Genomic DNA, 27,689 nt, shown 5'->3' on the forward strand with positions numbered 1-27,689 from the left:
TAGATATCCCTTTTTAGTTTTTAGTATATTGGAATAGCTAGAAGGATACACCTGAATCTGTCGAACTGCAATCCAGTAGCCTTGACTCATGAAGACAATTGTATAACTATGTAGCTTACATGGTATGACTGTGTGATTGTGAAAACCTTGTGACTCATACTCCCTCTATCCAGTGTATGGACAGATGAGTAGAAACAATGGGAACAAAAATTAAATGAATAATAGGGGGATGGAGGAGTGGGATGTTTTGGGTGTTCTTCACTTTTATTTTTATTCTTATTTTTATTTTTTGGAGTAAAGAAAACGTTCAAAAATTGATTTTGGTGATGAGTGCACAACTATATGATGGTACTGTGAACAACAGATTGTACACTTTGGATGATTGTAGGGTATGTGAATATACCTCAATAAAACTGAATTTTAAAAAATCTCTTGGGAATAGATGAATGGATGGGTGGGTATGTGGGTGGATGGTTGATAGATAGATAGATAGATAGGTGATAGGTAGAATGATAAGGCAAATGTGACAAAATGTTAAAAGTTAGTGGGTTGGGAAGTCTGGGTGGGGTATGTTGGAGGATGTATTATTTCTGCCACTGTCCGGTAAGTTTGAAATTATCTCAAAATACAAAGTTTAAAAAATAAATGTCTGGGGAGGAAATGTTATTGGTAAAGAGTTGACAGTTGATTTGAAGTTTTAGTCCAGACTCAGAGAAACCTGGGGATATAATGCTGGATTTATCTTATGTAACACTTCCCTCTGGATATGGAAAGTTAAGATAAATGTACAGTGTTGAACTAGTGAGATTGTACTTAGTTACTGGAACCCTTCAGTGTGAAGACTTGATGAGTGAGTTGTGGTGGCAACTTGGCACCTGCTCCTGAAAGAGCCACATGACAAATGTGCTAAAACAGATTAGGTAAGGAATGTAGGTGACAGCTTCCCTAAGGAAAAGTAGAACATGCCCACTTCAAGCTATTTCTTGCAGCTGAGCATGCCCTATGCAATGAAAAGTCCCCAAAGCTCTTTTTGATGTTGCAGCTTCTGTTTGGTTGTGTGTTTCACTGCTTGCCTCATATCCTTTATGGAGTTACTGGTAAATATGGGGGACCATACTGTGTCTCGTGAATCTTTTTTCAATTCCAAACCTAGGACTAAATGATATTAAGTACATCATTGTATAGCACGAGCACATAAGTAAAAATTCCCTTGACTTTTTCCTTAGCTTAAATTCAAATAAGAACTTGAAAGTGAAATTAGTACTGGAAAATGAGATTGGTACTTAAAAGCCAGATACTGACTGAGGTAAATTGAAGCCCCACATACAGTTGACAGATTAAACTTCCCCAACTATAATCTTATCTTTAACCCCCCAGTCAAAAATCCTCCCCTGTATAAAGAATAAATTCTAAACACTCTGCCCTGACATTCACAGATATTTTTAGTACAGCACAAATATTTAATCCTAATGGAACAGACTCTTATCAGCACCCTATAACATATTCTTCCATTCCATAAATATTTACTGAAAACACACAATATGCCAGGCTCTAATCTGAATGATAGGAATACAGTACTTAATTAAATGTGTCTGATTGGGAAATATGAAAAGTTCCAAATCCTCTACATGCTTCAGATTTCAAGCCCTTCTTCCATGCTGATTTTCCCAATGTTTCAGCCCCCATTTGCCCTCCCTGCCTTGAAACTCTGATTTCAAACTATGTTACTGGGGCTACTAACTGTGCTTGCTGTATTACTTTATAATTCAGTGCAATCTAGCTCTTCAATTAGACTGCAAGCACAGAGCAGCACTGGATGCCACTTCTATCTTACTCCTTATTACTTGGCAAAGCAGGATTCACAGAAAGCGGGGGTCAGCAAACTACGGTTTACAGACCGAATATGGCCCACTGCCTGTTTTTGTACAGCCTGTGAGCTAAGAATGGTTTTTATATTTTTAAATGGTTGGGGAAAAGAATCAAAAGAAGAATAATATCTTGTGAAATATGAAAATTATATGAAATCCAAATTTCAGTGTCCTTAACTAAAGTTGTGTTGGAACACAGTCATGCCCATTGGCTTATGTGTTGTCTTTGGCTGCTTTTGCATCACAGCAGCAGAGTTGAGTAGTTGTGACACAGCCCTTAAGGCCTGCCAAGCTTGAAATATTTTCTATCTGACCCTTAACAGAAAAAGTTTGCTGACCTCTGATATAGAAAATTTATTTGCATGTGAACTCAACCTCACACCAGAAAAAGCTGGTAAAAGATATTACAAATATATTTTAAGCTTTGGCAACATGAAGTTAAAACAAACTGCTAAACTCATATTACAGTAGGTATACACCAAGCACTTAACGTGTGTTCATTAAAAAGCAAACTATGTTGTTTGCTGGGATCTCCCTGTTGAATTTGAATGACTAATTTTCTTAAGGATTTGGGGCATACCAGGATATCTGGGTTTTTGTTGAGTTCTTAGATAATAGCTGTGAATTTAAAAAATAGATGAGAATTGCAATGCAGAAATCTAAATTCCTCATAATCATTTACATTTATTTAAACACTATGAATTATTCAGTTGCTCTCACCAGAGGCCTTGGAATGGGTTTTTGAGGTTTTTTGGATCCTAATTTTTTCATTGCATTATAGTATTTCTTCTGTTCATCTGTCATAAAAATGTCTTGGCCACCTAAGTATATGGAGAAAATGAGAGCTAATTATTTTTAAAAGTTTTTTGGAAATCAGTTCTGAAAGTTTTAATAGTTTTAAAAGTTACGTTACATTTCTATCAACAATTCTCAAAATTTTAATTAAGGAATAAGGAGAAATAAGGTTATTTTTATCTGTTATATTTCATTTTTTATAAAATTTTTATAAAGTAAAGATTACAAATTTCTTTGCAAACCTCCAAGTTTACCAAAGGTAAACATATGTTAGGTACATAAATCAAACCACAATGCACAAAAATATAAATTAATAATAAAAGTTTAGACCAAAAAAGTCCTATAAAATGTCAATTTAAATTCTATTAAATAATGAATACATATAACACTATCAATAAAATTTCACAAAATCTGTCCAGAGCCATTCTTAGGAAAAAAAAAAAAGAGAGAGAGGGAGGGAGTGTTAAATGTTTTCACTACTGGGCAAGAAAGAATGGAAAAATGAATTAGGATTTTCATTTCTGGAAATTTGGGGATCAAAATATCTGGAAATGTTGGGACAAAATATAACAGAATTCCTTTTAAATGTATAGCTGAACTTGCACAAAGTAAGGAAAATCTCCAGGGCCTGAAAATTAGCTTAGGGTTTTTGCTAATCTCTGTAAACTAGAATCTTGCCTTTTAATAACCACAGTGGGGTCAGGATAAAAAAGGCAATGGGCTTATGTGAAGGGAGGGATGGAGCAGAGGTTCCTGCAAGAATCTGGGGCTCTCCAAGACTGCCTACTCAATGAAAGGGTGAAGAAGAAAACAGGACTGTCTGTTGGCAATGGATGTCAGCTAGGAAATGGGTATGTCTCAATCTTGCCTACGGGTAAAAACCAAGTTTTCCCTGATGATTTGTGACTCCAGGCCTGCCTGGATATGGGTTTGGAGTTTATATTTACACCTCCATTATGGAACAAAAATATACTGCCCTAGAAGTTAACCTAGAAGTGAACCAGCTTGTTTCAGGATGAACAAAAGAGACAAGTGTTTTCAGTAATCATATTCATCATGACAGTATTAAGACTGTTATTCTGAGACTGCTGTGTGTGTACTGTGTGTGTGGTAAAGAAAATGAGTAATTGTGGAAATCACCTCCTGGGCCCTTGAAAACCAGGTTCCTCAGAGTGGAAAGAGGAAATACAGATGTACTAGAAACAAGTTTAAGTGAAAACTTTGTAGTCCTGAGTTTGAATTATCAGTATGTATAATTCCACTTATAGTCCTGAATTCAAAGTAGCTCTGTGCACTGAAAAGACCTAGAATCAACAAACAATAAACATTCCAGATTGCTTTTTTTAGGTTCTTTTAGGTTCTAAAAGAGCAGGAAATTCAGAAATGACCTAAATGTCCAAAACAGAGGGAATGATTAGGATAAATTACAGTTTATCCATAACATGGAGTGCAATTCAGCCTTGGATTCAAAGATAATCTCATGAACACCATTTCCTGAGACAGAGACCACTCCTTAGAGAAATGGCTGATTCCAAATCTGACCTAAACCGGGAACATCTTATCAAATTCCAGAGAACAAGGAAGCTATCAAATAGGTAGGCCTCATTTGAATCTGATTTGGGAAAACAAAACAAAACAAAAACACTTTAATAGAAATAAATGAAAGAATGAGTAAAAACATAAATAAGTTTTAAAAATTAAAGACATGGGGAAATTTGAGCACTGACTGATGATATTAAAGAAGTGTTAACTAGTTTAGATATGATAATGGAATTGTGAGTATGTTTAAAAAAGATATATGCTTTGAAATACTTATGGATGAAATGATGCAATGTCTATGATTTGCTTAATTAAAAGAAATCCAGTGGCAGGTTTGGGTTAAGGGCATAGATGGCACAAGGATGTTCTTAAGTCAGTAAATGTGTTGGGTGATGGGTATTTTAGGTTCATTATATTGTACTCTTGTGCATGTTTGAAATTTTCAATAATAAAAAGTAAAACAAAACAAAACAAAAGATGCTATGGACTGATCAAAACAGGGATTTCAAATATAAGCCTAAATCTAAACTTGCATGGCTGACACCCAAATTGCAAGTATTGATTGCAATCAAGCTGCATTTACAGAGGTGACCTTACACAGCACACTCCCAAGGAGCTGCAGCAATATAGATGTGTAACAACAGTGAATGGCTCTCACAGCTGACACAAAGAGGGCTAGTTGGTGTCAAGGCACATTGTGGAAGGGTTATAAGAGGTTAACAAGAAAATAAAAAGGGCCATCAAACAATTAGGAAAATTAAAGGTGAAAGGTGAATATTTAGTTACATTATATTGGAATTGAGAAATGTCTTTAGGTTCTAAATGCCAGAAAAGAAGCCAAAAAGGACAAGATTGGGAGTTTGACTCCATAAAAATTCTAAATGTCTGTAAGTCAAAAATTTACTACAAAAATGTAACAGGCAAGTCACAAATTGGACTTATGATATAAAAACACATAAGAAAAAGATGGCAATCCCAATTTAAAAAATAGAGACTATAAACAGATAATTCTTAAGGAAGAAACCCTTAAGGCCATCAACTGGTGAAAACGTGTGTAACCTCACTAATGATCAAATAAATGAAAATAAAACCATCAGACTAGAAAAGATAAAGATTATAGCACTCAGAATAATAAGAACACAGTAAATAGGCATTTTCATACCCTGCAGAAGGAGGGTAATCACCACAGCATATCTGCAAGGTAATTTGACAAAGCATCTTAACAGCCTTAAATATTCTAATTCTAAGAACTTATCCTGAGTAAATAATTAGAGATAAACAGAGAGTTTCAAGAATGCGTAATGGGTATTTTAGGTTCTAAAAGAGCAGAAAATTTAGAAATGACCTAAATGTCCAAAAACAGAGGGAATGATTGGGATAAATCACAGTTTATCCATAACATGGAGTGCAATTCAGCCTTGGAGTCAAAGATAATCTCATGAAGTCTGGTCAACCAAGCTGGTGGCATAAGACACTCCAGGGTGCCATCCTCCCACAGAATCTTTGAACAATTAAGAAAAACAGGCAAAGCCATCTACCTCAAAACTCCAGAAAACAGTTTAAATGGTTACAGTAACTGAGCAAGTGCCGGATCAAGAAAAAGTAGCCTGAAAAATGGTAGGAGAAGCTCATGGTGCCCTTACCAGTGCCCGTTCCAACTCCTCCCCACTACATTAGGAAGCCAGCCTTCAATCCCATTGGTGGTCCCTGGGGGTCCCAATGGGAGCAGAGTAATCCCTATGCCCATACTGGGGTGCTTGTACGTCAGCACCAATCTATTCCATGGTAGCCAGAAAGGGTTAACAGGAAACCTGTCTCAGGCTTCCACTCCCAGAGAAGCAGTCTGCAGACAACTAAAGTAGTTCAAGAAACTGAAGTTGAAGTGGGCTGGGGCAAAGGACTACCTGCATTAAGTCATAACAACAGAGCACCCAGGAGGGGATGAAAATCTATTTCAAAGGGAGTAGAGGGAGTTTTCCAACCCTTGTAAACTATACCTGGGGAAATTTCTAAGGCACCAGCAAGCACAAACCCAGAAAAAGAAGCAGGCTCTGCAGCTCCATGCAAACTCAGATAGAATAGAGAGGACCCTGCACTTCTCATTCAACACACAATGATCTTCCTGATAGGAGAGCTAAGCTGTGAAGGTAACCACCAGCCAAAGTAGAGGCAATTTGCAAAGACTGTGAGAAGTGCATTTTGCTTTGTTTTCTTAGTTTTGGTTAGATCCTGGCATTGAAGGAAATTTCTGTTATATCACTAGCTGTAGACAAGCCAGGGACAGACAGGTCAGGGACTAAATCCAGAGTTAACACTTTAAAATACTAAAATTTACAGTACGCAACAAAAGATTACAAGACAAACAAAGAAGCAGGAAATGAAAGCCCATCCAAAGGAACAAGATAAAAATTCAGAAACCATCAGGAAGAGGAAGAGACTTTGGATATACAGGACAAAGACTTTAAAAACATGATATCAATATGCTCAAGGAGATAAAAGAACACATGGAGAAAGAACTAAAGGATATCAGGAAAACAAAGACTGAACCAAACAGAAATACAGGAGTTGAAGGCCACAATAATTGAAGTAAAAAATTCCCTAGTGGCTTTTAACAATAGCTTGGAGCTGGTGAAGAAAGAATCAGTAAACTTGAAAACAAGAAAATGGAAATGATTCAGGCTGAGGAGCAGAAAGAAAAAAGAAATTAAAAAAGCAAACAGAGCATAAGAGATGTATGGAACACCATCAAGCAAACCAATATATGCATTATGGGAGTCCCAGAAAGAGAAGAAAGAGAGAAAGGGGCAGAAGGAATATTCAAAGAATAATGGTAGAAAATCTCCCAAATTTAATGAAAGACATGAATATGCACATTCAGGAAGCCAGACAAAGCTCAAACGGCATAAACACACAGAGAACCACACCCAGACACACAGTAATCAAAGTGTCCAATGCCAAGGACATGGGGAGATTTCTGCAGCTGCAAGAGAAAAGAGAGGGTTATGTACAAGGGAATCCCAATAAGATTAGGTGCAGATTTCTCATCAGAACCAAGGAGGCAAGAGGGCAGGGAATGAAATATTTAAAGTGCTGAAAGAAAACAATTGCCAACCTAAAATTTTATACCCAACAGGACTGTTTTGCAAAAATGAGAGATTAAGACATTTTAGATAAACAAAAGCTGAAGAAGTTCCTCACAACTAGACCATTCCTACAAGCAATGCTAAAAGGAGTTTTTTAGACTAAAGGAAAGATACTAGACAGTAGACTAAAGTGGCAGTAAGGAACCATATTGGTAATTAAAAATTCTAGTCCTATTTTATTGTATTTATTAGTGTGTAACACTGTTTTTTACTTCTTACATGTTCTAAAATACAAAGTCATGAAAAGTAATGATAAATCTATGGTTTTGGACATACAATGTTTAGAGATATAATTTTTAACAAATACAACAAAAAAGTAGTGGGACAGAGGGGTATAGACAGTGTATGTACATGCTACTGATGTTAACTTGGTATAAAATCAGAAGTGACTATTATAGATTTAGGATGTTAAGTTTAACCCAGGGTAAGTGCAACAAGATATATTCAGAAAGAAATGAGAAAGGTCTCAAAATGATACAATATAAAAAAATCAAATAAATATGAAAGTAGGCATTAATGGAAGAATTGAGAGTCAAAAAATATGTGACTTATAAAGACCAAATAGCAAAATGGCAGAAATAAAGTCCTGCCTTATTAGTAGTTACTTTAAGTGTAAATGGATTAAACTCTGCAATCAAAAGGCAGAGGATGGTAGAATGCATAAAAGGTATGACCCTACCATATGCTATTTACAAGAGACTGGCCTTAAATTCAAAGATTCGAGGAGGTTGTACGTGAAAGGATGGGAAAAAATATACCATGAAAATAGTAACCAAAAGATAGCTGCGGTAGTTACATTAATATAAGATAAAATAGACTTTAAGGCAAAAAGTGTTATAAGTGACAAAGAAGGTCACTATATATGGATAAAGTGGTCAATTCAACAAGGAAGCATAAAAATTATAAATATATATGCATCTAATCCAGAGCTCCAAAATACAGGAAGCAAATATTGGCAGATTTGAAGGGACAAATAGACAGTTCTAGATTAATAGTAGGAGACTTCAATTCATCACTTTCAGTAATGAATAGAACATCTAGACAGAAGATCAATTAAAAAAATAGAAGACTTGAAAAATACTCTCAACCAACAAGACCTAACAGATATATATACATATATAGAGAGAGAACACTTCACCCAACAGCAACAGAACGCACATTCTTCTCTAGTGCAGATGGATAATTCCCCAGGATAGGCCCTATGTTAAACAGCAAAACAAGTATTAATAAATTCAAACGTATTGAAATCATACAATATTTCTTCTTTGACCACAACGGAATGAGCTAGATTTCAATAACAGAGGGAGAACTGGAAAATAAACAAATACGTGAACATTAAACAACATACTCTTAAACAACCAATGGGTAAAAGAAGAAATTACATGGGAAATTAGGAAATATCTTGAGGCAAATGAAATTGAAAACACAACATACCAAAACTTATGGGATTCGGCAAAGGCAGGGCTAAGAAGAAAATTCATAGCTCTAAATACTTGCTTAAAACAGAAAGTTCTCAAATAAGAGACCTAACCTCACAACTGCAGGATCTAGTAAAATAAGAGCAAACTAAACTCAAAGTGAGCAGAAGATTGAAAATAATGAAGAATGGAGATAAATGAAAAAGAAAATTTTTAAAAGAGAGAGAGAGAGAGAACCAAAAAAAACAAAAATTCATTCTTTGAAAATATCAATAAAATCAACAAACCTTTAGCTAGACTGGAAAAGAAAAAGAGCAGACACAAATAACTAAAATCAGAAAATGAAAGGGGGGACATTGCTACCAGCCCCACAGAAATAAAAAGAATTATAAGAAATATACTATGAACAATTGTATGCCAACAAATTAGATAACCTAGATGAAATGGAGAAGTTCCTAGAAATATACAAGTTCCTAGAAACACACAAACTACCTACAGTGACTCAAAAAGAAATAGAAGATCTCAACAGACCAATAACTAGTAAAGAGATTGAATCAGTAATGAAAAAGCTCCTAAAAAAGAAAAACCCAGGACCAGAGGGCTTCACAGGTGAATTTTATCAAACATTCCCAGAAGAATTAACACTAATCCTACTCAAACTCTTCTAAAAAATTGAAGAAGAGGGATCACTTCTTAACTCATAATATGAAGCCAACATCGCCTTCATACCAAAGTCAGATAAAAATACCACAAGGAAAGAAAATTACAGATCAATATTGCTTATGAACATAGATGCAAAAATCCTCAACAAAATACTAGCAAACTGAATCCACAGCATATTAAAAAAAATGAATTACACACATGACCAAGTTGGATTTACCACAGGTAAGCAACAGTGATTTGTCAAGAAAATCAATTAATGCATTAATAGAAAAAAGGGGGAAAAAAACCCACACGATCATTTCAATTGATGCAGAAAAGGCATTAAAATCCTGCTTTCTTGATAAAAACATTTAGAAAAGTAGGAATAGAGAAACTTCCTCAACTTGAAAAAGGGCATATATGGAAAACCCACTGCCAATAACATACTCAATGGTTAAAAATGGAAAGCTTTCCCTTTAAGATGAGCAATAAAACAAGAATGTCCACCATCATCACTGTTATTCAACACTGTACTGGAAATTCTAGCCAGAGTGATTAGGCAAGAAATCGAAATAAAAGCCATCCAGAGGGATGGAGAACATCTTCTTGACCAAAAGGGGGATGTGAAAGGAAATGAAATAAGCTTCAGTGGCAGAGAGATTCCAAAACGAGCCGAGAGATCACTCTGGTGGGCACTCTTACGCACACTTTAGACAACCTTTTTTAGGTTCTAAAGAATTGGGGTAGCTGGTGGTGGATACCTGAAACTATTAAACTACAACCCAGAACCCATGAATCTCGAAGACAGTGGTATAAAAATGTAGCTTATGAAGGGTGACAGTGGGATTGGGAGAGCCATAAGGACCAAACTCCACTTTGTCTAGTTTATGGATGGATGTGTAGAAAAGTAGGGGAAGGAAACAAACAGACAAAGGTACCCAGTGTTCTTTTTTACTTCAATTGCTCTTTTTCACTCTAATTATTATTCTTGTTATTTTTGTGTGTGTGCTAATGAAGGTGTCAGGGATTGATTTAGGTGATGAATGTACAACTATGTAATGGTACTGTAAACAATTGAAAGTACAATTTGTTTTGTATGACTGCATGGTATGTGAATATATCTCAATAAAATGATGATTAAAAAAAAAAAAAAAAAGCCATCCAGAATGGGAAGGAAGAGGTAACACTTTCCCTATTTGCCGACGATATGATCCTATAAACAGAAAATTCTGAAAAATCCACAACAAAACCACTAGAACTAATAAATGAATTCAGCAAAATGTTGGGATAAAAGATCAACAGGCAAAAATCAGTAGTGTTTCTATACATTAGTAATAAATAATCTGAAGAGGAAATCTAGAAAAAAATTTCCATTTCCATTAGCAACTAAAAGAATCAAATATCTTGGAATAAATCTAACCAAGGGTGTAAAGGACTCGTACACAGAAAACTATAAAACACTGCTAAAAGAAATCAAAGAAGACTTAAATAAATGGAGGGACATTCTGTATCCATGGATTAGAAGACTAAATATTGTTAAGATGTTAATTCTACCCAAAGTGATTTAGAGGTTCAACAAAATCCCAATCAAAATTCCAATAGCTCCTTTTGCACAGATGGAAAAGCCAATCATGAAATTTATATGGAAGGGTAAGAGGTCCTGAATAGCCAAAGCCACCTTTGAAAAAGAACAAAGTTGGAGGACTCATGCTTCCACTTCCCATTCGTAGACTTACTACAAAGTCACAGTAATCAAAACATCATGATACTGACACATGGACAGACATATATAGATCAATGGAATCAAACTGAAATTTCAGAAATAAACCCTCACATCTATGGCCAATTGGTTTTTTAAAAGGCTGACAAGTCCACTCATTGGGAAAGAATAGTCTCTTCAACAAATGGTGCTGGGAAAACTGTCCACATGCAAAAGATTGAGATGGACCCCTACCTCATACCATATACAAAAATCAACTCAAAATGGATCGAAAACCTAAACATAAGAACCAGAACTATAAAACTCCTGGAAGAAAACATAGGGGAGCATCTTTAGGACTTTATGTTAGGCAAAACATGAGCAACAAAAGAAAAACATAGATAAATGGGACCTCATCAAAATTAAAAACTTTTCTGCATCAAAGGACTTTATCATGAAAGTAAAAAGACAACCTACAGAAAGGGAGAAAATATAAAGAAATCCTTCAATTCAACAACAAAATGACAAACAACCCAATTTAAAAATGGGCAAAAGTCTTGAACAGACATTTCTCCAAAGAAAAGATACAAATGGCCAAAGAAGCACGTGAAAAGATGCTCAATATCATTAGCCATCAGGGAAATGCAAATCAAAACCACACTGAGATACCATTTCACATTAGAATGGCTGCTGCTATTTCAAAAAAAAAACACACATAAATTTAAAAGTATTGGAGAAGATGTGGAGAAATAGGAACACTTGTTCATGGCTAGTGGAAATGTAAAATGGTGCATCTACTGTGGAAAATAGTTTGGTGGTTCCTCAGAAAGTTAAATATGAAATTACCATATGACCTGGCAAATCCCACTTTCAGTTATATAGCCAAAAAAATTGAAAGCAGGGACTCAAACAGATATTTTCCCACCAATGCTCATATAATGGCATTACTCACAGCTGGCAAAAGATGGAAGCAACCCAAGTGTCCATCAATGGATGACTGGATAATCAAAATGTGGCATAGACATGCAATGGAATATTATTCAGTTGCAAATAGGAATGAAACTCTGATACATGCAACAACATGGATGAACCCGGAAGACAGGGTAAGTGAAATAAGCCAGGCACAAAAGGACCAAAATTGCATGATCTCACTGACATGGAAAATTATAGTAAGTAAAATCTTAAGAGTCAGAAACTAGAATATAGGTTACCAGAGGCCAGAGGGAAGGAATGAGGAGTTAATGGTTAAATTGTACAGAGTTTCTAATTAGCGTGATGGAAAAGTTTTGGCAGTTGATGGTGGTGATAGTAGCACAACATTGTGAACGTAATTAACAGCACTTAATCATATATTTGAAAGTGGTTAAAAGGGGAAATTTTAGATTGTATATATGGTACCAGAATAAAAAATTTTTAGAAAAAGATGATTTTATGACCCAGGTTCACAACTGATTGGAGAAAAAAGCTACAAAATTAAAAATGTAGCATAATCCCATGTAAAATTAATACATATTTGTTTAGAAAGTAACTGGAAAGGATTGTACCAAGATGATAAAAGGCATTGTCTAAATGGTTTGATGGTAGCCTTATGGGTGATTTAAATGTTCTTTTTTTCTTCCTTTATTTTCCAAATTTACTACAAAGCTCTATGGGTTTTAGAATCAGAAAAATAAACATCAATTTACTATAATGTAGGAACAAATTTCCCTAGTCCTGCTTCTTCCCCAACCATCTTCTTTCACAGTAGGTTCTACAGATCTGATGAGGCTAGAGTGTTGGGAGCCAACACAGAAATTTGCTGATAGTTGAGAGTCCATTCTTTTTAACCTGGATAATAAAGTACACTTGAAAGGTTATTAAAATATGACTGTAGTGTTATAAATATTAATCATATTGGTTATTGTTCTATTAGGATTCAATTATTATCAGGCTTAATCTTAACAATAGCAATATCCATTGATTAGGAAGGTAAGACAGAGACAGAGTAAAAATAAAATTTTATAAAATCCAGACATTTTCAGGCCCCTTCCAGGCTCATCTTCAAGAATATTCTCCAGGCTGAGGTGGCAGGATCCCTCTTTGTTTCATGCAGACGATAAAGGCTACTTTGCACAATAATCTAGACCAAAGTGATGCTCCATTCTAGCCCTTCTGAGAATAGAGATGAAATGATCAAATCAGGACAATGTGCATACTTATCTTTTTCTGCTGTTGGTTGAAGTTGTCAATAATAACACCAATAAAGAGATTCAGCGTGAAGAATGAACCAAAGATGATAAAAACTATGAAGTAAAGGTACATGATGGGTGTCTCCTCAAACCCTGGCTGTTCTTCTTTCTGTTAAGGTTTTTTTTTTTTTTTAAGTGAAGAAAAAGAAACAATTACTGGATAAAAATATAAACCGTTTTAAGTGTCTTTTTTAGAAGACTGAAGTGTTTCTCAGCAACAACATTAACTCCTCCATCTCCCTCAAAGGGCCAGGGCCCTGCAGGGAGTTCATTTTCTAGTTTCCCCTGACTCGGCTTGAGTGGTACCATGCAGGAGGGAGGGGCCTGGCAGGGAGGTTCAGCTTTTTCTTCTAAGCAACAGAGAGTAATTGAAGGGTTGTAAGAGAGGGGTGAGTCAGAATCACATTTGTCCTTTGAAAAAGTCTCTAGGTCTCTAAGATATCTTTATAGGCAAGTAATTGAAGGATGCCAGACTGGAGATGAGACCCCCAGGGAAGCAGCAAGTTCACCTGGGCAGAGGACTGAACCACCAACCATCGTTAAACTATCACATACATCATACAGAGCTCACTGTAATATTCAATCTGTAGTTATGTCTTCTTCCTTCTTGAATTCCTAGAACCCAGTATACCTTCTGGGTAGACTCTCAATGCACATGGAATGAATGAATGAATGAATGAATGAATGATCAAGCCCCAGAATGGACACGAAGTGACTTACAACCAAGCTTCCCCAGCTCAAGGCATGGCCAAAAGCATCTGAGATCCCTTTTGTCCAAGTTCTTCCCCTTGTCATCAGCTTTGTATACTTTAAGGAAGGTAATGAAAGGATTTCCCTTCATTTTCCCCTGATTACATTAAAAGATATAACTATGCATATTGATTCCTTTGTTGTCTGCTGAATGTGTTTGTGATATTTCAACACCCAGCATAAAGACTAGTATAATGTAGGCAAGCATTCAAAAATATTCTTTTTCTCTTTTGCCTTGAAGGGTACCTGGCCTTAGTCCCAGTTAGCTTCAGGCATCCATTTGTTTGAACAAATAGTCATTATTACTGAAAAATGGAAATAAAGAATTAATCTTTAGCATGTGGCATTTAAAATAAGATTATGCAGTAGGCTAGCAGTCTTGCAAGCTAAGTTATAAGCTTAAGATATAGGAATGTCTAAGTTCCTTTATGTCTCTCTTGGGCAAATCAAGGGCTTGGAAGATGTAGTGGGCTGAATTGTGCCCCCCACCCAGAAAGACATGTTTAAGTCCTAATATCTGAGACCTCTGAAGGTGCCTTTATTTGAAAATAGGGTCTTTGCAGATGTAATTAAATTAAGATGAGGGCATAGCTTGGGTCATAAATCCAATGAGAGAAAGGAAAGAGAAATTTGGATATAGAGATACAGAGGAGAAACAGAGAGAAGCAGGCCATGTGAAAATGGAGGCAGAGATTGGGGTAATGCAGCTATCAGCAAGGCATTTCAAGGATAGCTGGGAGCCACCAGAAGCTAGAAGGGCCCAGGAATAATTTCCCTTAGAGCCTTCAGAGGGAGTGCAACTCTGCTGAAAACCTTGACTTTGGACTGCGAAAAATAAATTTCTCTTAATTAAACCACCACGTTTGTAGTACTTTGTTTACAGCAGCCCTAGGAAACTAACACAGAGAAGAGTTTTATGTAAAGGAGGTTTGGATAGGAAGAGGAAAGGACAAATGCTCACCTCATTTGTCCCTAGGAAATTGTGGGAAAAAGAAACAGAGAAGACCAGAGACCTGAGATGTGGCTCCTGATTTTCCCGTTGGGTCTGGAGAGAGGGTTTTGGGTCCAGAAAATTAAAAGGGGAACATGCTCCACTTCTGTGTTTTTTTCTGGGAGGAAATTGCTGTGCTGGGGAGGCCTGGCTGACTTAGAAGGCTGGAGTAGCATAGTTAGAGAGAGGTATCCGGAACCTTCTTCCTCAGTTCCCATGTGGCTTGGACATGGAATGACAGCCACGGGGTCTTTCGTGGTGTGCCTTGCATAGCCAGGGCTGGGAGTAGGCTGCTGGGACAGGGGACCATGTGGAGGTTATGGCAGAGAGTCAGAATCTGAGGCCAGGAGGAGCTGAGGGGGAGAACGACCCATGATTTCATGAGTCACAGCTTCAGTTTTTGAGACCAGCAGGTTGCTCTGGGACTGAATAGAAAATGCCAGCAAGTTAGAAGCCAGCACACACCAGTTGGTATATCCCAGGACTACTGTCAAGGCAAAGATCCCTCCACACACCTCCGCCCACTTTTTACTCACCCTGGGAACACGTGTAAGCCACACACTTCTTCTCCCATGCATCTGGATAAGACTGCCTCCTCACCCCCCATCTCTACCCGAAGGCAGACGGATGCCTAAGGCAAACTAGGGTGAAGGGCATGTACTCAAAAAAGCAAAAGGACTAAGCAAATAAACAACTAAAGTTTTTTTCCTTTGTTAAGAACTACCTCTACTGTGTATACCACCTTTACTGCTACCAGCTCACCATACTGAACACTTACTAAGTGCCAGACATCAACTCTGCAGAATTTCAAACAAAACAGGAACACATATGTGTTATAATAGGAAAAAATATACACTGCTGATTGCATTCTTTACTCAATCATTTTCTCATGCCATGGCTTTGGGGAACTCCCCTTCTCTCTATCCCTCAATTTTCCCAACTAAGAAATAGAAATGAACAGGATTGCTGAGTACTCTTCAAACTTTAGGAATGCACAACCATTTTTTATCTAACAAGAATTCATCAATTGACAATCATCAAAAACCCTTTTTGTCTCTGGGAAGTCTGGAGCTATGGGAAGGTCTCTATTGCTCACGTGTAGTTCAGTCTTAAGGTGTTCCAACAATCAAGAGCAAGTACCCTTTGAAATTTGGCCTCTGCCTGTCCACCCCATTGAAGAAGAGGTGAGAGAGGAAAATCAAGACTTCCTGTGATTCTGTTGCTTCTGGCTTCATCTACATGAGTGTTTTCTCCTTGGTCATCATGAAGAAAGAAGACTGGTCTCTGGAGCACGCTGGCAGGTCAGATACACGCTGGCATGTCAGATACACACTGGAGTATGCAAAAGAAACTTTTATATGCGGCACAGATATTTCACAGTGTTTTGTCCTGAGGAAAACAGGTTAGAGAATCCCTGGCCACTGGAACTATGATGCAGGAGGTTCTGGATTATCAATGTAGACATGATGTCCCTAATTTGACTCTAACACCCTAGAACATGATGGAACACAGACTCACCCCTCTAGAATCGACGGCTGCACAGATAATATCTAACCAGCCTTTAAATGTCGCCTGCAACAAAAGCAGAGAAACATGAACACAATTGTAGATTTGCCTTCAGTAGACAGACATGTGCCATGCTAAAGCAAGCAAGGCCCAGTGGGTAGATGTACATAAGATGATGTCCCACCCTTTCAGGACAGAGTGTCCAAATAAAAGAATAGAAGAAAGGAGATCAAGGATGGGTGTCTCGGATTTTTTTTTCCTCTTTATTACACAAGATAAAAAGTTTTAAAACAAAACGAATGTCTGCCTTAGAAAATTGTTGGAGAAGCTGTTCCCTGACAGTACATCTGTTTACGCTGGGTATCCAAGACCTGCCTACCATGGTAAGATGTGGGACTGACTTCCAAGGGGGCACTGCTCTACATGCCATGACCTTGCATCTCAGGCTTGTACCCTGGAGAGTAAGGTGCTGTATACGCCATATATGACAAGGTGAGTAAGACCTCTAAAAGGGTGTCACTTGGATGCTGGGGTTCAGATGGTGATTCTCAGAAGGGGACAATTCCAGAGGGCATTGGCTCCCACATGAGGAATTTAGATTTGATTTTATTGTCTCAGTGGAGTCACTGTATCTTATTAGCTGAGAAACAATTTATAATTCTTTTACGTTTCCCCTCCTCAGAATGAAAAACATCCTGACACTTACCACTTGCAACAAAGCGAGATAAGCCATTCCCACATTGTCAAAGTTTACTCTCAGGATGTCCCAGGAGAAATTTCCACTTTCACACTGGCTTCGGTTCGCAATGATGTGGTAATGTATAACTGAGTTGTTTGCATCTGTTGTATTAATGCATCTTCCAAATTTTCCAGAAAAGAAGTTTACTCCCAGAATACAAAATATGAGCCAGAAAATGAGGCAGACAAGCAAAACATTTATAATTGCAGGTATGGCACCTATGAGAGCATTAACCACCACCTAAAGGAAACAAAACAGAAGAAAAACAAAACAGGTATGTAGAACTCACCAAGCTCTTGAGTCTGCAGGCTGGGTTCTCTGTATGGGGCTGGAACTCTTTGAGCAAAGACCCTCCACACCACTACCCCTCATGACAAGCCCTGCTCTCAGCTCAATGAGCAATGTATTCTTATTGTGTTCTTTCTGTTTTCCCTGAGAATAACTTGAAAAGTGCCCTTTGATGCTGGTGTTAGAGACTCAGAAGACACTTGCCCTAGCATTCCAAGGAGAAGCCAGAGCTCATCGTGGCTGTCATAGAAGCTGTTGTAGGGCAGAGACTGTATCTTAGACTTCCCTCCATCTCTCAAATTCTAAGCACTGCATTGGATGGGAAGGAGTCCAGGAAAACCTTGGCAGCTTAAGAAAAGCCTAGCCCCCAAACACCTGTCAGCCTCTCTGCCTTTCCCCTGCCGACAAAGCTTCCTCCCATCCACCTAAGAACGTACCTTCATTCCTTCAAACTTGGACAGCGCTCGCAGAGGCCTCAGCGCTCGCAGAGTCCGGAAGGATTTCAAGTTGATTGGGTTGATGAGACTGATCACAGAGATCTGTGGGGAAGAGAAGCCACGGGTATCACCTCAGCTCATGCCCAAGGAAGCCGGTGGGGAGTTCGAGTCCTCAGTCCGAGGAGGCTGAGCATCCAGACACTGTAACCAGGCTGACCTTGCTGGAATGGGGTGGGCAGATGGAGAGTCCATTTTCCTCTTTGTCTGGCAAGGCTATAATCCATAAAGGTAAGAGTGATGCATTTACATTGCTTAAGGAAAGATAAAGAAAGACTGAGAAACTGTTGTGAACTAAAGGAAACCAAAGAGACATGACAACTAAACACAGTGTGAGATACTGGAGGATTCTGAATTGGTGGCGGTGGGGGCACAGAGTGGGTTGACAATAAACAACTTTATTGTGACAATTAACAAATTTCACAATGTGAAAATTTCCTAACTTGGATAATTCCACTAAGATTACGTGAGAGAATGTCCTTGTTCTTAGGAATTATACACTGAAACATTTAGGGGTAAAGGGGTATGATGCCTGCTACTTAATTTCAAGCACTTTAGAAAACAAATACAGAAAATGACAAAGCAGATGGGGAGAAATAGTAACAATTGGTGAATCTGGGGGAAGAGAAAAAGGAGTTCTTTATACTATTTCTTGCAACTTCAATGTAAGTTTGAAATTATATCAAAATTAAAGGTTACAAATAAATAAATTACTTGTTTGCTAATATTTTCCCTCATTCAAATAGTTTCCTTTTGGGGGATTAGATGCACTTTTCTCTCCCAACATACTTCTCCCCAAAGGGAGAGGCCCGAAGCTTGGAAACCTCTGAAGGAACATTCTGTTGAAACCTAACATTATGCTGAGCTTAGGCTGAGGACCAGCTCTACAGCTGTTCTTACAGGTTATGCAGAGTCTTCAGAGGCTTAACTTGGAAGGGGAGTTGCTCAGCTTGATAAGAAGTGAATTAGGATATTCTTTCTTGACTAAGTTGATGTCAGAGTTTACTATTATCTAAAAATATCCCCCACTAATCCCGCAAATCCCACTGTAGTAGTACAATATTTACAAATTAAGAGAAGGTAAGTGAGTTAATATGATAGCATAACAAAATCTTAAAATTTGGAATCAATTTTTAAAAATCACCATTGATTCAAAATGTTTTTATCTTTATGGTTTTCAAAGTACAATGATTTTTTAAACAGGCTTTTTATTTGTTCTTTTAAAAACAGCATTGCTTGTCGGAGAGTTATGTAAGCAGTTTTTCCACAAATACTCCTTCTACCTTGTTCCTAACAAGAGAGAGGATGGCAAAACATAGCAATTCTTCTGGCTTTACCAAATCACAGTTATCATTGGTCGGAAGAAGTATTCCTACAGGGACGTTGTGCACCTTTTCATCTGCAACCTTACTTCCAGTCTCTGTCCCACCCAATGGGGAGGTATAAATGAGACATTCAGACCTAAAACACCCATATTCCTTCCCACTCTATTGCACTCTTTAGGCTGGGAAGTCTTTGAAATCTTAGGATAAACCAACTTGGACATTGTGTCTTTTTTAAATAAACTACTGGATTCAATTTACAAATATTGTATTTAAGATTTTCATATGCTTATTAAAAAGGGTTGACCAATAATTTTCTTTTCTTGTTATAATCATCTTTGTTCTGTATCTAAGGCCCTTTTGGACAATTAATGTGTGGCGACCTTGGAATGTACTTTATTAAACTCATTTTATCAAGGTTACACTTATCTCATTATGTAAGTTTGCAAGCTTCCCCTCTTTTTCTGTTCTTTGTGACAATTTGAATAATATGGGATTACCTGCTTGTTGACGCTTGGTAAAGCTTACCTGTAAAGCCTTCTGGGCCTGTTGCCTTTTTTTTTGATAGTGTGGTTTTGGACTACTGTAAAAAAAATATTTGGACTACAAATACTTTTGGTATTTTTAATGGTTAGTGCTAGATTTATTTATTTCCATAAATCTGGAAATTTGGGCAACTTAGAGTCCACACTTTCCTTTTTATACATGTAAAAACATGCTTAAGGTTACACAGAAAGAGAGCGGACAACAAGTTAGGTTTAGGACTAGGGCTTTTCTCCAGTAAACCACAGATCTCCAGAATGGAGAAGACAATATTCTTCCTTCTTGCTTTATATAATCTTCACTACAATTTAATAAGATAATGAGTGCAGTGTGGTTAGCACTCTGGAAACTGACAGGGCTGACAAACATGGATATTTTTATTCCCTTCTTTGACTCTTGTCGGAAATCCAATACACTGATGCCGTTATAGATCCAAGGCCCTCCTGCCTTTCTAAAATGCCTGAACCACATGGTCCATTTGTGTCCACCAGTAACATTACAGTTCTCCAGTGGGGTTTGCTGACCACATGGCTTGTGTTCAGGCATTTACCACATCTACTTACTTAATTAGCAAGGATAAAGTCTAGCTAATTTTCTGATGGTAGAAAGGATTAGATGTTAAAATGAAGGGCTCTGGAGTGATACTTATTAGGTTTGAGTCTCACCTCTACCACTTCTATCTGGGTAATCTTGAACACGTTTCTTAGCTTCTCTGTGATTTGGCTTCTTCCTCTGAAAATGGGAAAAAACAATAGTACCTACCACAGAGGGTGGCTGTGATAATTAAAAGAGATAATGCATATGAAGCACATGGCAGAGTTTCTGGCACAGGAAAAATACTTGATAAATGTGGTCCATGATTACTATTATTAGCCTGTGGATCTCACAAACTGAAGCGTGAATCCCAAATTCACCACTTATTAACTCTACGAAACAAGCTTCTGATCATCCTCTGAGCTTCAGGTTTCCCCGTCTATAATGTGGTAGGTATTGTATAGCACTGTTTATACTCTGAATATTGTTGTGTGGATTAAATGAGAGAATGTATGTGAACAATCTTATTACATTGCTTGGTAGTCAAGATAGGGACCAGCTTAGCCTGTTGACTGCTGACCTGCTTTAAGAAGTTGAAAAGAAATGGAAAGTTGGAAGGAGAGGGGGAAGTTGAAGGTACTTAAAATTATTCTAGGTATACATCAGATACAAGCAGTGCAAGTGGAGTGAAGTAGATGTAGTGAAGTGGATGGCTACCATCCATGGAAGGGGTTGGGATGGTGAGCATAAGAAGTGCAGCTTATGAGAGATGGGACCCCAGAAAGGCTCAACTGCTGATGGATAAGGCAATGTGAAGAGGCAATGAGCAAGAAAGTATTTTGGAGAGGTACCCATATGAGGCACAAAGGAAAAGTAGCTCCCATGTGATCCCCTCCCTCCACTTCCCCATCCTACACCCCCCCACCCCTGCATGGAACACAGAGATGGCACACTTACAATCACAATGGTGAAATCCAGCCAGCACCAGACATTGGTGAAATACTTCCCAAATCCAAAGGCTACCCATTTCAGACCCATTTCCATGATAAAAATGAAGGTGAAAATACTGTCAGTACAATTAAGTAAAATTTGGATGTTGGGTTGATTTTTAAGATTATCATCTTCAAATACCTGAAATGATAAAGGATAGCCTTAGGCCAGGTGGAATGCTTATATAGAACTTCTTGTTGGCTTTACTTTTATTTTTTTCTCTTTTATGTGAATAAACAAGTATCTCTCTTGGCAATAAAGTTTTGTTCAAAAAGTGGCCTAAGTCTGAACTTTTCCAATGAGATCAAATCCTTGATTGAGTGAAAATGAAAGAAGGAAAGTCCAATTTCTACACTTCTACTGTACTAGAGTCCTCCAGGTTCTCATCTTCCCCAGTCTCACCACACTGTTTTCTGAACTCCCAATCCTTCTAACTCTGGTCAACTATATCATTTTTCCAGAACTATTCAGTGGTGAACATCATCTCTTTTATCTTCCTAGTTATTTAAACGGCTCTATTCGGTGGCTTTCCATTGTCTATAATATCAATTCCAATTCCTTAGCCCACACTCTAGATCCTGTTTACCCCAAGGCCCATCAACTTCTCCCACAAACAGCCTGATCCATTTACCCCAGGGATCCCTACAGTTGCCTGTGAGAACTAAGAACTGTGTGTCTTCTGATACTTCTCTGATTGTGAGTTTTCACTCCAAGGTGCCACAGGGAGTCATGTGTCTATGGTCCTCTGACAACACCACTGTTTTCCCACTGACTAACACAGGGCTTGGTAGACACAAAACCATTTGTGGAATAAATGAAAGAAACCCTGCTGAATAAGAGAAGACAGCCATGAAAAGGTAAACACTAGAAGACTACAGGTAAGCCTAGCCCAAGGGTTAGCAATAAAAATTAATCAAGAGCACTCCCTGGAAGGGTTTGACAGATTTGCTTTTTGGTCTGGGAAATAATTTACTTTCCAGTAAACGAATAATTAGGGATGTATATTGTTGATCACAGGCCCAGATGGGCCCCAATATGTCCTCATCTTCTTTACCAGCAGGTTACACAGGTGTGAAGCACTAGTCAGGAAGGCAGGGGATATGGGAGCAAGATGTTCCTTTGTCCCTTTCATTTACTAGCTACTTGTTGTGAAATGATCTTTCGCTCTAAATCAGTGAGGGGGAACCCATAACTCCATTTACTTGACTTACAAACAGTAAGAAAGTTTAATTCTATATTATGGTCATTTTAAGGAGAAACATAAGATAGAAAGGGAGGGAGGGAGAGAAAAATATATAGGTGATAGGGAAGGTACTGTCCCTCAAGGGAAGGGGGTCCCAAGAAGGACCAAAATGTGAGGAGGGAGAGCAGAATGGAGTCTGTAACTATATGGCTGCAGAATCTGACAGATTCAGAGTTATTTAGAAACCTCACTGGGACTCCCAGCCACATGTCATCTGGAAAGATCTGTCATGCGCATAAAGCAGTATCTCCTTGTCCCTCTTCACAAGGGACTGTGAGTGACAGGAAACACCAAGGCAACTTATTATAGCCTATTTTGGTCCCTGTAACCCTCTCCCCCTAAAATTTTACAACTCTTTGGTCTTCAGGAAAAAGGGAGGGGAGGGCCACTGTCTAGAGGAAGAAACATAGGAAATTGTGAAAATCACCAGGAATCCTCCAAGAATGGGGAGTAGATGGGCAGGCCTGGGCTCAAGGGCCAACTCCAAGAATCACTTTAAAGCACTGGTTTGAACCACTCTTCCCAAAAAGCAAAGTATCTTTGGCTTGGGATTTCCCAGAGAGAGGATGATTCTAGAAATCATACAAAATCCCTGTCCCTTAAGGGGAACCAGCAGCAAAGATGCCACTTCTGCCAGGTCTCCACACAGTCACAGCCCCACAAAAGGCCAGGCCAGATGCAGTTCCCACTGCTACCTTGATCCCCATGTCCAACAAGATTATGATCACTTACCAGTGCCCCACTGCTCAGCAGAATCACAAAGATAATAAAGCTCTCAAACCAGCTGTGCTTCACTATTTGGTAGCATGTTTTCCGCAGGTTCCACCAAATGACCCAAGGGGACTTTCTCTTGTTCACATAACAGCATTCAAAGCAGCAACCCAGAGCTGGAAGGAATCAACACCAGCTGATTAGTGTTTGCGGTAAATTGCATTAAAAGCCCTAAGATTTCACCCCTTCCTATAGGCATACCCCTTGCCATGTGACTTTTGCAGTTCCTCCCACTATGGAGGTGGAATCTTTTTCCCACCTCTTGAATCTGGGCTTAGCCATGAGACTTGCTTTAACTATTAGAGTGGAACAGAAGTCACAGTGTGCCCACTCTTAGTCTCACGCTGAAGAGGCCTTGCACATTTCCATGTGCTCTCTTGCACCATCTCCATGAGGAAGGCACCCCCTAGGCTAGCCCACTGGAACCAGGAGGATGTGGAGCAGAGCCAAGTTGCCTCAGTTGAGCCCAGGTGAGATCAGCCAACCCCCAGTCAACACCACTCACATGAAAGAAGCCAGCCAAGAGCAGCAAAGATATCTACCCTAGATCAGCTGAATCACGCAGACGTGTGAGAAATGTTTATTATTGTATGCCACTGAGGCTTTGTGATTGTTGTTATGCAGCAGTATTTTGGTAGTAGTAAACAGAAAGTGTCCAAAGGACTGCAGGAAATGAGGTTAAAGACAGGCACAGGCTTTTTGAACCACCCAAGCCATAGATGAAAGAATTTGATCAATTGTCAAGAAGTTTACAAATAGCTAAGAATTTGCGCTCAACACACTCAAGTCTCAGTATAAATCACACCACCTTTCCAAGCCTGTCTCTCCCTTTACCCAAATTCTGCTGATCTTTACTTCATGGTGATCACAATATTCCATTCCAACCTCTCCTTAATCCACTGTGAAATATCCTCACTCTGCCTCTTTCCTCCCTCCATCTTTCAGGACACCTATGGGTTAATCTTCCTAAAACATTGTGTTTTACTGTCTTTTATTCCTCTTTCCCCTTCTCCTAGAAACTCTGCCTATCTTCACCATCTTCACTGTTGACATTCTATGCATACTTGAAAAACAGTCCAAATGTAAGTCAGGAGAACGGAGTCTACTGGAAATCCCTAGTCTGGTCTCTGCCTTCTGTGAGCAACTTTGGGGCTGCCAAACAACCTAGAAAATGAGATTGAAACCCATTCTTGGTATTCTTTCTGTGTTTTGTTTAGCATAAAGTCATGGAGAAATCTTTAATTTGGGGGTTCATTCATTCATTTAAGTCATTTATTTATTTATCAACATTTGTTGAGCCCATAATCTGGGCCAGATCCTATTCTCACACTAGAGATACAAGGCTGAATAAGTCACTGCCTTTGTTTTAAAGGACCTTGTGGGGGAGAAAGATGCAAATAAATTCCTCACAGTGAATATAGGAAATAATGAAGACACATATAAAGGCATCATTACATTCTCTCAGAGAATCAGGAAAGACTGAAATTATTGATTGTTTATCATTTGCCAGTGATTTCTATTCATTCCATACCCACAACAACCCTTTGTAATAGGTACTATTATTTCCCAATTTTATAAATGAGGTACAGAGGGGCTAAGTAAATTGAACAAGTCACACAGCTAGTTAGTAGAGAAGGCAGAATTTGAACACAGGCAGTTGGCTCCAGAGCCAAAGTTCTTAATGACAGTGCTATCTTGCCTCTAGAGGACAATCTTGAGGGATGTGCTGATGATCTGGCAGGGCTCCAAGTGACCCTGGGCTTATGTCCAAGATCTTCTCTTGCTCTACAACCTCAAGTAGGTCCTGACAAAGGATGTCCTGGGGACAATACAAAATGACAGACATGTTGGCCCAATGGGCTTTCTAGAAAACTTTTCTAAAGTTTCTACTTTGGTTGTTGGACTTTGTAAGATGAACCCACTTGAAGCAAGAATTTTCTGAAATCCCCTTCTGCCTGCACCTGATAATGGGCCTATGGATCTATGGGTTCCCTCTCTCCCCTTTTCTCCTCGGTCAAATTAGAAAGAAGGCATCTACCAAAACCAGAGAGCTTCCCTGAAGAACAGAAATCCCATCAAAGGAGTCTGTGAACCAGGTGCAGGAATACCACTACTCACCTTTGGGCAAACATCTCTCTGGTTCCTTTTTGGGAACCGTTTCAGATACTGGGCCAAAGAGAGTCCTCAGGTCAATGGAACTACATTCCGATAGCAAACTAGTAGCATCAGACTTCTGCACATTAAACAAAGGAAAGGGGCAGAGACATTTACCAAGTCACACTAGCACCATGGTAATACCCAATTTCCTATTGTCTGACTCGTTAGAGATGAAACTAGCTAGGCAAGGGCTTCTAGCATGAGGGGTGTCAGGAAAGAGTCCCTCCCGTTGGGTCCTTTTCTAAGTGCTCGGACCAGCCCTGGCTGAGGAAGGCAAGGCTTATGAAGAAACTGTACCTCCACCTTTTCTCCCCTACAAACCATTCTCCTGATAGGCAGCCTAACCTCAATTTGGGAAGCCAGGTCACGAGGAGAAGCTTTTTACTGGGACTGTGATTTTCACCTATCCTAGCTCCTGGCATAATTTGGCTAGACAAGTAGCCAAAGGATGATTTTGCTTACTAGGAGACATTTTGGCAATATCTGGAAACATTTTTGATTATCAAAGCTGACAGCATGCCACTGGTGTCTAGTGGGTAGAGGATGGGGATGTTGCTAAACATCCTACAATGCACAGGATAGTCTCCTACAAAAAAAGAATTACCTGCCCAAAATGTTACAGTGCTGAGGCTGAGAAATTCTGGCCTAGATCTTTGCTTAAGATCTAATTCTGGCAGTTTCTCTGCATTAATCATTATTTTCCTGTAACGGCTATCCTGGAGAAGGTGTTTTGGATGAGCCACATGTTCCTTCCGAAAGTATCCTGGGAAAATTACCTTTCGGGGATAAGTATCACCTTCAGGGAGAACATCAGTTTCCATGCTTTGAACTCCAAGACTGGTAGACGTCTTAGTCTCTTGATGAAATTCAAAGGCCTAACGCAGAGAAGGCCAAAGTAGAATGAATATCCCTTTTGGGCATCTCATTGTGATAAAACAAGTCTAAATTCTGTTTGCATTTCTGTTTGTCATAAGAATAGTCAGTGACATTATTATCCTTTTATCTGTTTTAGTTTTCCAAAGTAAAATCTCACCATGAAATAATTCTGGGGAAAAATTACTATAGGAAACAAATATTGAAATTTACTGCAAAGTCATTTAATTGAAACATGGTTTTGGTACAAAACTCAACAAATAGATCAGAGAAAGATAATAGAGAATGGAAACATATATGGGGATGTGCTAGTTTGGATGTATTATGTCCCCCAAAATGCCATGTTCTTTAATGCAATCTTGTGCAGGCAAAGGTATTAGTGTTGATTAGGTAGGAATCTTTGGATTAAGTTGTTTCCATGGAAATGTGACCCACCCAACCTTGGGTAATACCTTTGATTAGATTATTTCCATGGAGGTGTGGCCCCGCCCATTCAGCTTGGGTCTTGATGAGTTTACCAGAGCCCTATAAGAGCTCAGACAGACGGAGACTGAGTAGGCTCAGCCCTTGATCTTGGGGCTTTCCCTCATGAAGCCTGTTACTGCAAAGGAGAAATTAAGCTTACTTATAATTGTGCCTAAGAGTCACTCCCAAAGAACCTCTTTTGGTGCTCAGATGCGGCCAATTCTCTGAGCCAACTCTACAGGTGGACTTGCTGCCTTCCGCCCAATGTGGGACATGACTCCCAGAGGTGTAAATCTCCCTGGCAACACGGGACAGGACTGCCAGGGATGAGCCTGGATTTGGCACCATAGGATTGAGAAAGCCTTCTTGACCAAAAGGGGAAAAGAAATGAAACAAAATAAAGTTTCTATGGCTGAGAGATGCATTACACAGACATCCCTTTTTCATTTTTAGTTTATTAAAATAGCTAGAAGGAAATATCTGAAACTGCAATCCAGTATTGTTGATTCTTGAAGATAATCGTATAACTTTATAGCTTATATGGTACAACCATGAGATTGTGAAAACCTTATGACTCACACTCCCTTTATCCAGTGTATGGACAGATGAGTAGAAAAAAGGGGGACACAAAAGTAAATGAGGAGGCGGGGCAAGATGGCGGACTGGTGAGCTGTATGTTTTAGTTACTCCT

The 27,689-nt window shown here is 38.7% G+C and overlaps 1 protein-coding gene across 1 annotated transcript in view; it reads right to left on the minus strand.

Annotated features, from left to right (window-relative positions):
• SCN11A (sodium voltage-gated channel alpha subunit 11) overlaps positions 1-27,689 on the minus strand; it is a 129,792-nt gene that overhangs the window by 6,892 nt on the left and 95,211 nt on the right. The window contains exons 16-24 of the mRNA XM_037828765.1: positions 26,437-26,535; positions 25,622-25,736; positions 23,465-23,619; positions 21,457-21,630; positions 18,044-18,145; positions 17,286-17,558; positions 16,592-16,645; positions 13,300-13,441; positions 2,589-2,689 (exon numbers count right to left, since the gene is read on the minus strand). Coding sequence (XP_037684693.1) covers positions 2,589-2,689; positions 13,300-13,441; positions 16,592-16,645; positions 17,286-17,558; positions 18,044-18,145; positions 21,457-21,630; positions 23,465-23,619; positions 25,622-25,736; positions 26,437-26,535 — 1,215 coding nt within the window. The remainder of the gene's footprint in view (positions 1-2,588; positions 2,690-13,299; positions 13,442-16,591; positions 16,646-17,285; positions 17,559-18,043; positions 18,146-21,456; positions 21,631-23,464; positions 23,620-25,621; positions 25,737-26,436; positions 26,536-27,689) is intronic.

The sequence above is a fragment of the Choloepus didactylus genome, chromosome 1 (genome assembly GCF_015220235.1).
Source record: "Choloepus didactylus isolate mChoDid1 chromosome 1, mChoDid1.pri, whole genome shotgun sequence".
In the NCBI taxonomy this organism is placed as follows: Eukaryota; Metazoa; Chordata; class Mammalia; order Pilosa; family Megalonychidae; genus Choloepus; species Choloepus didactylus.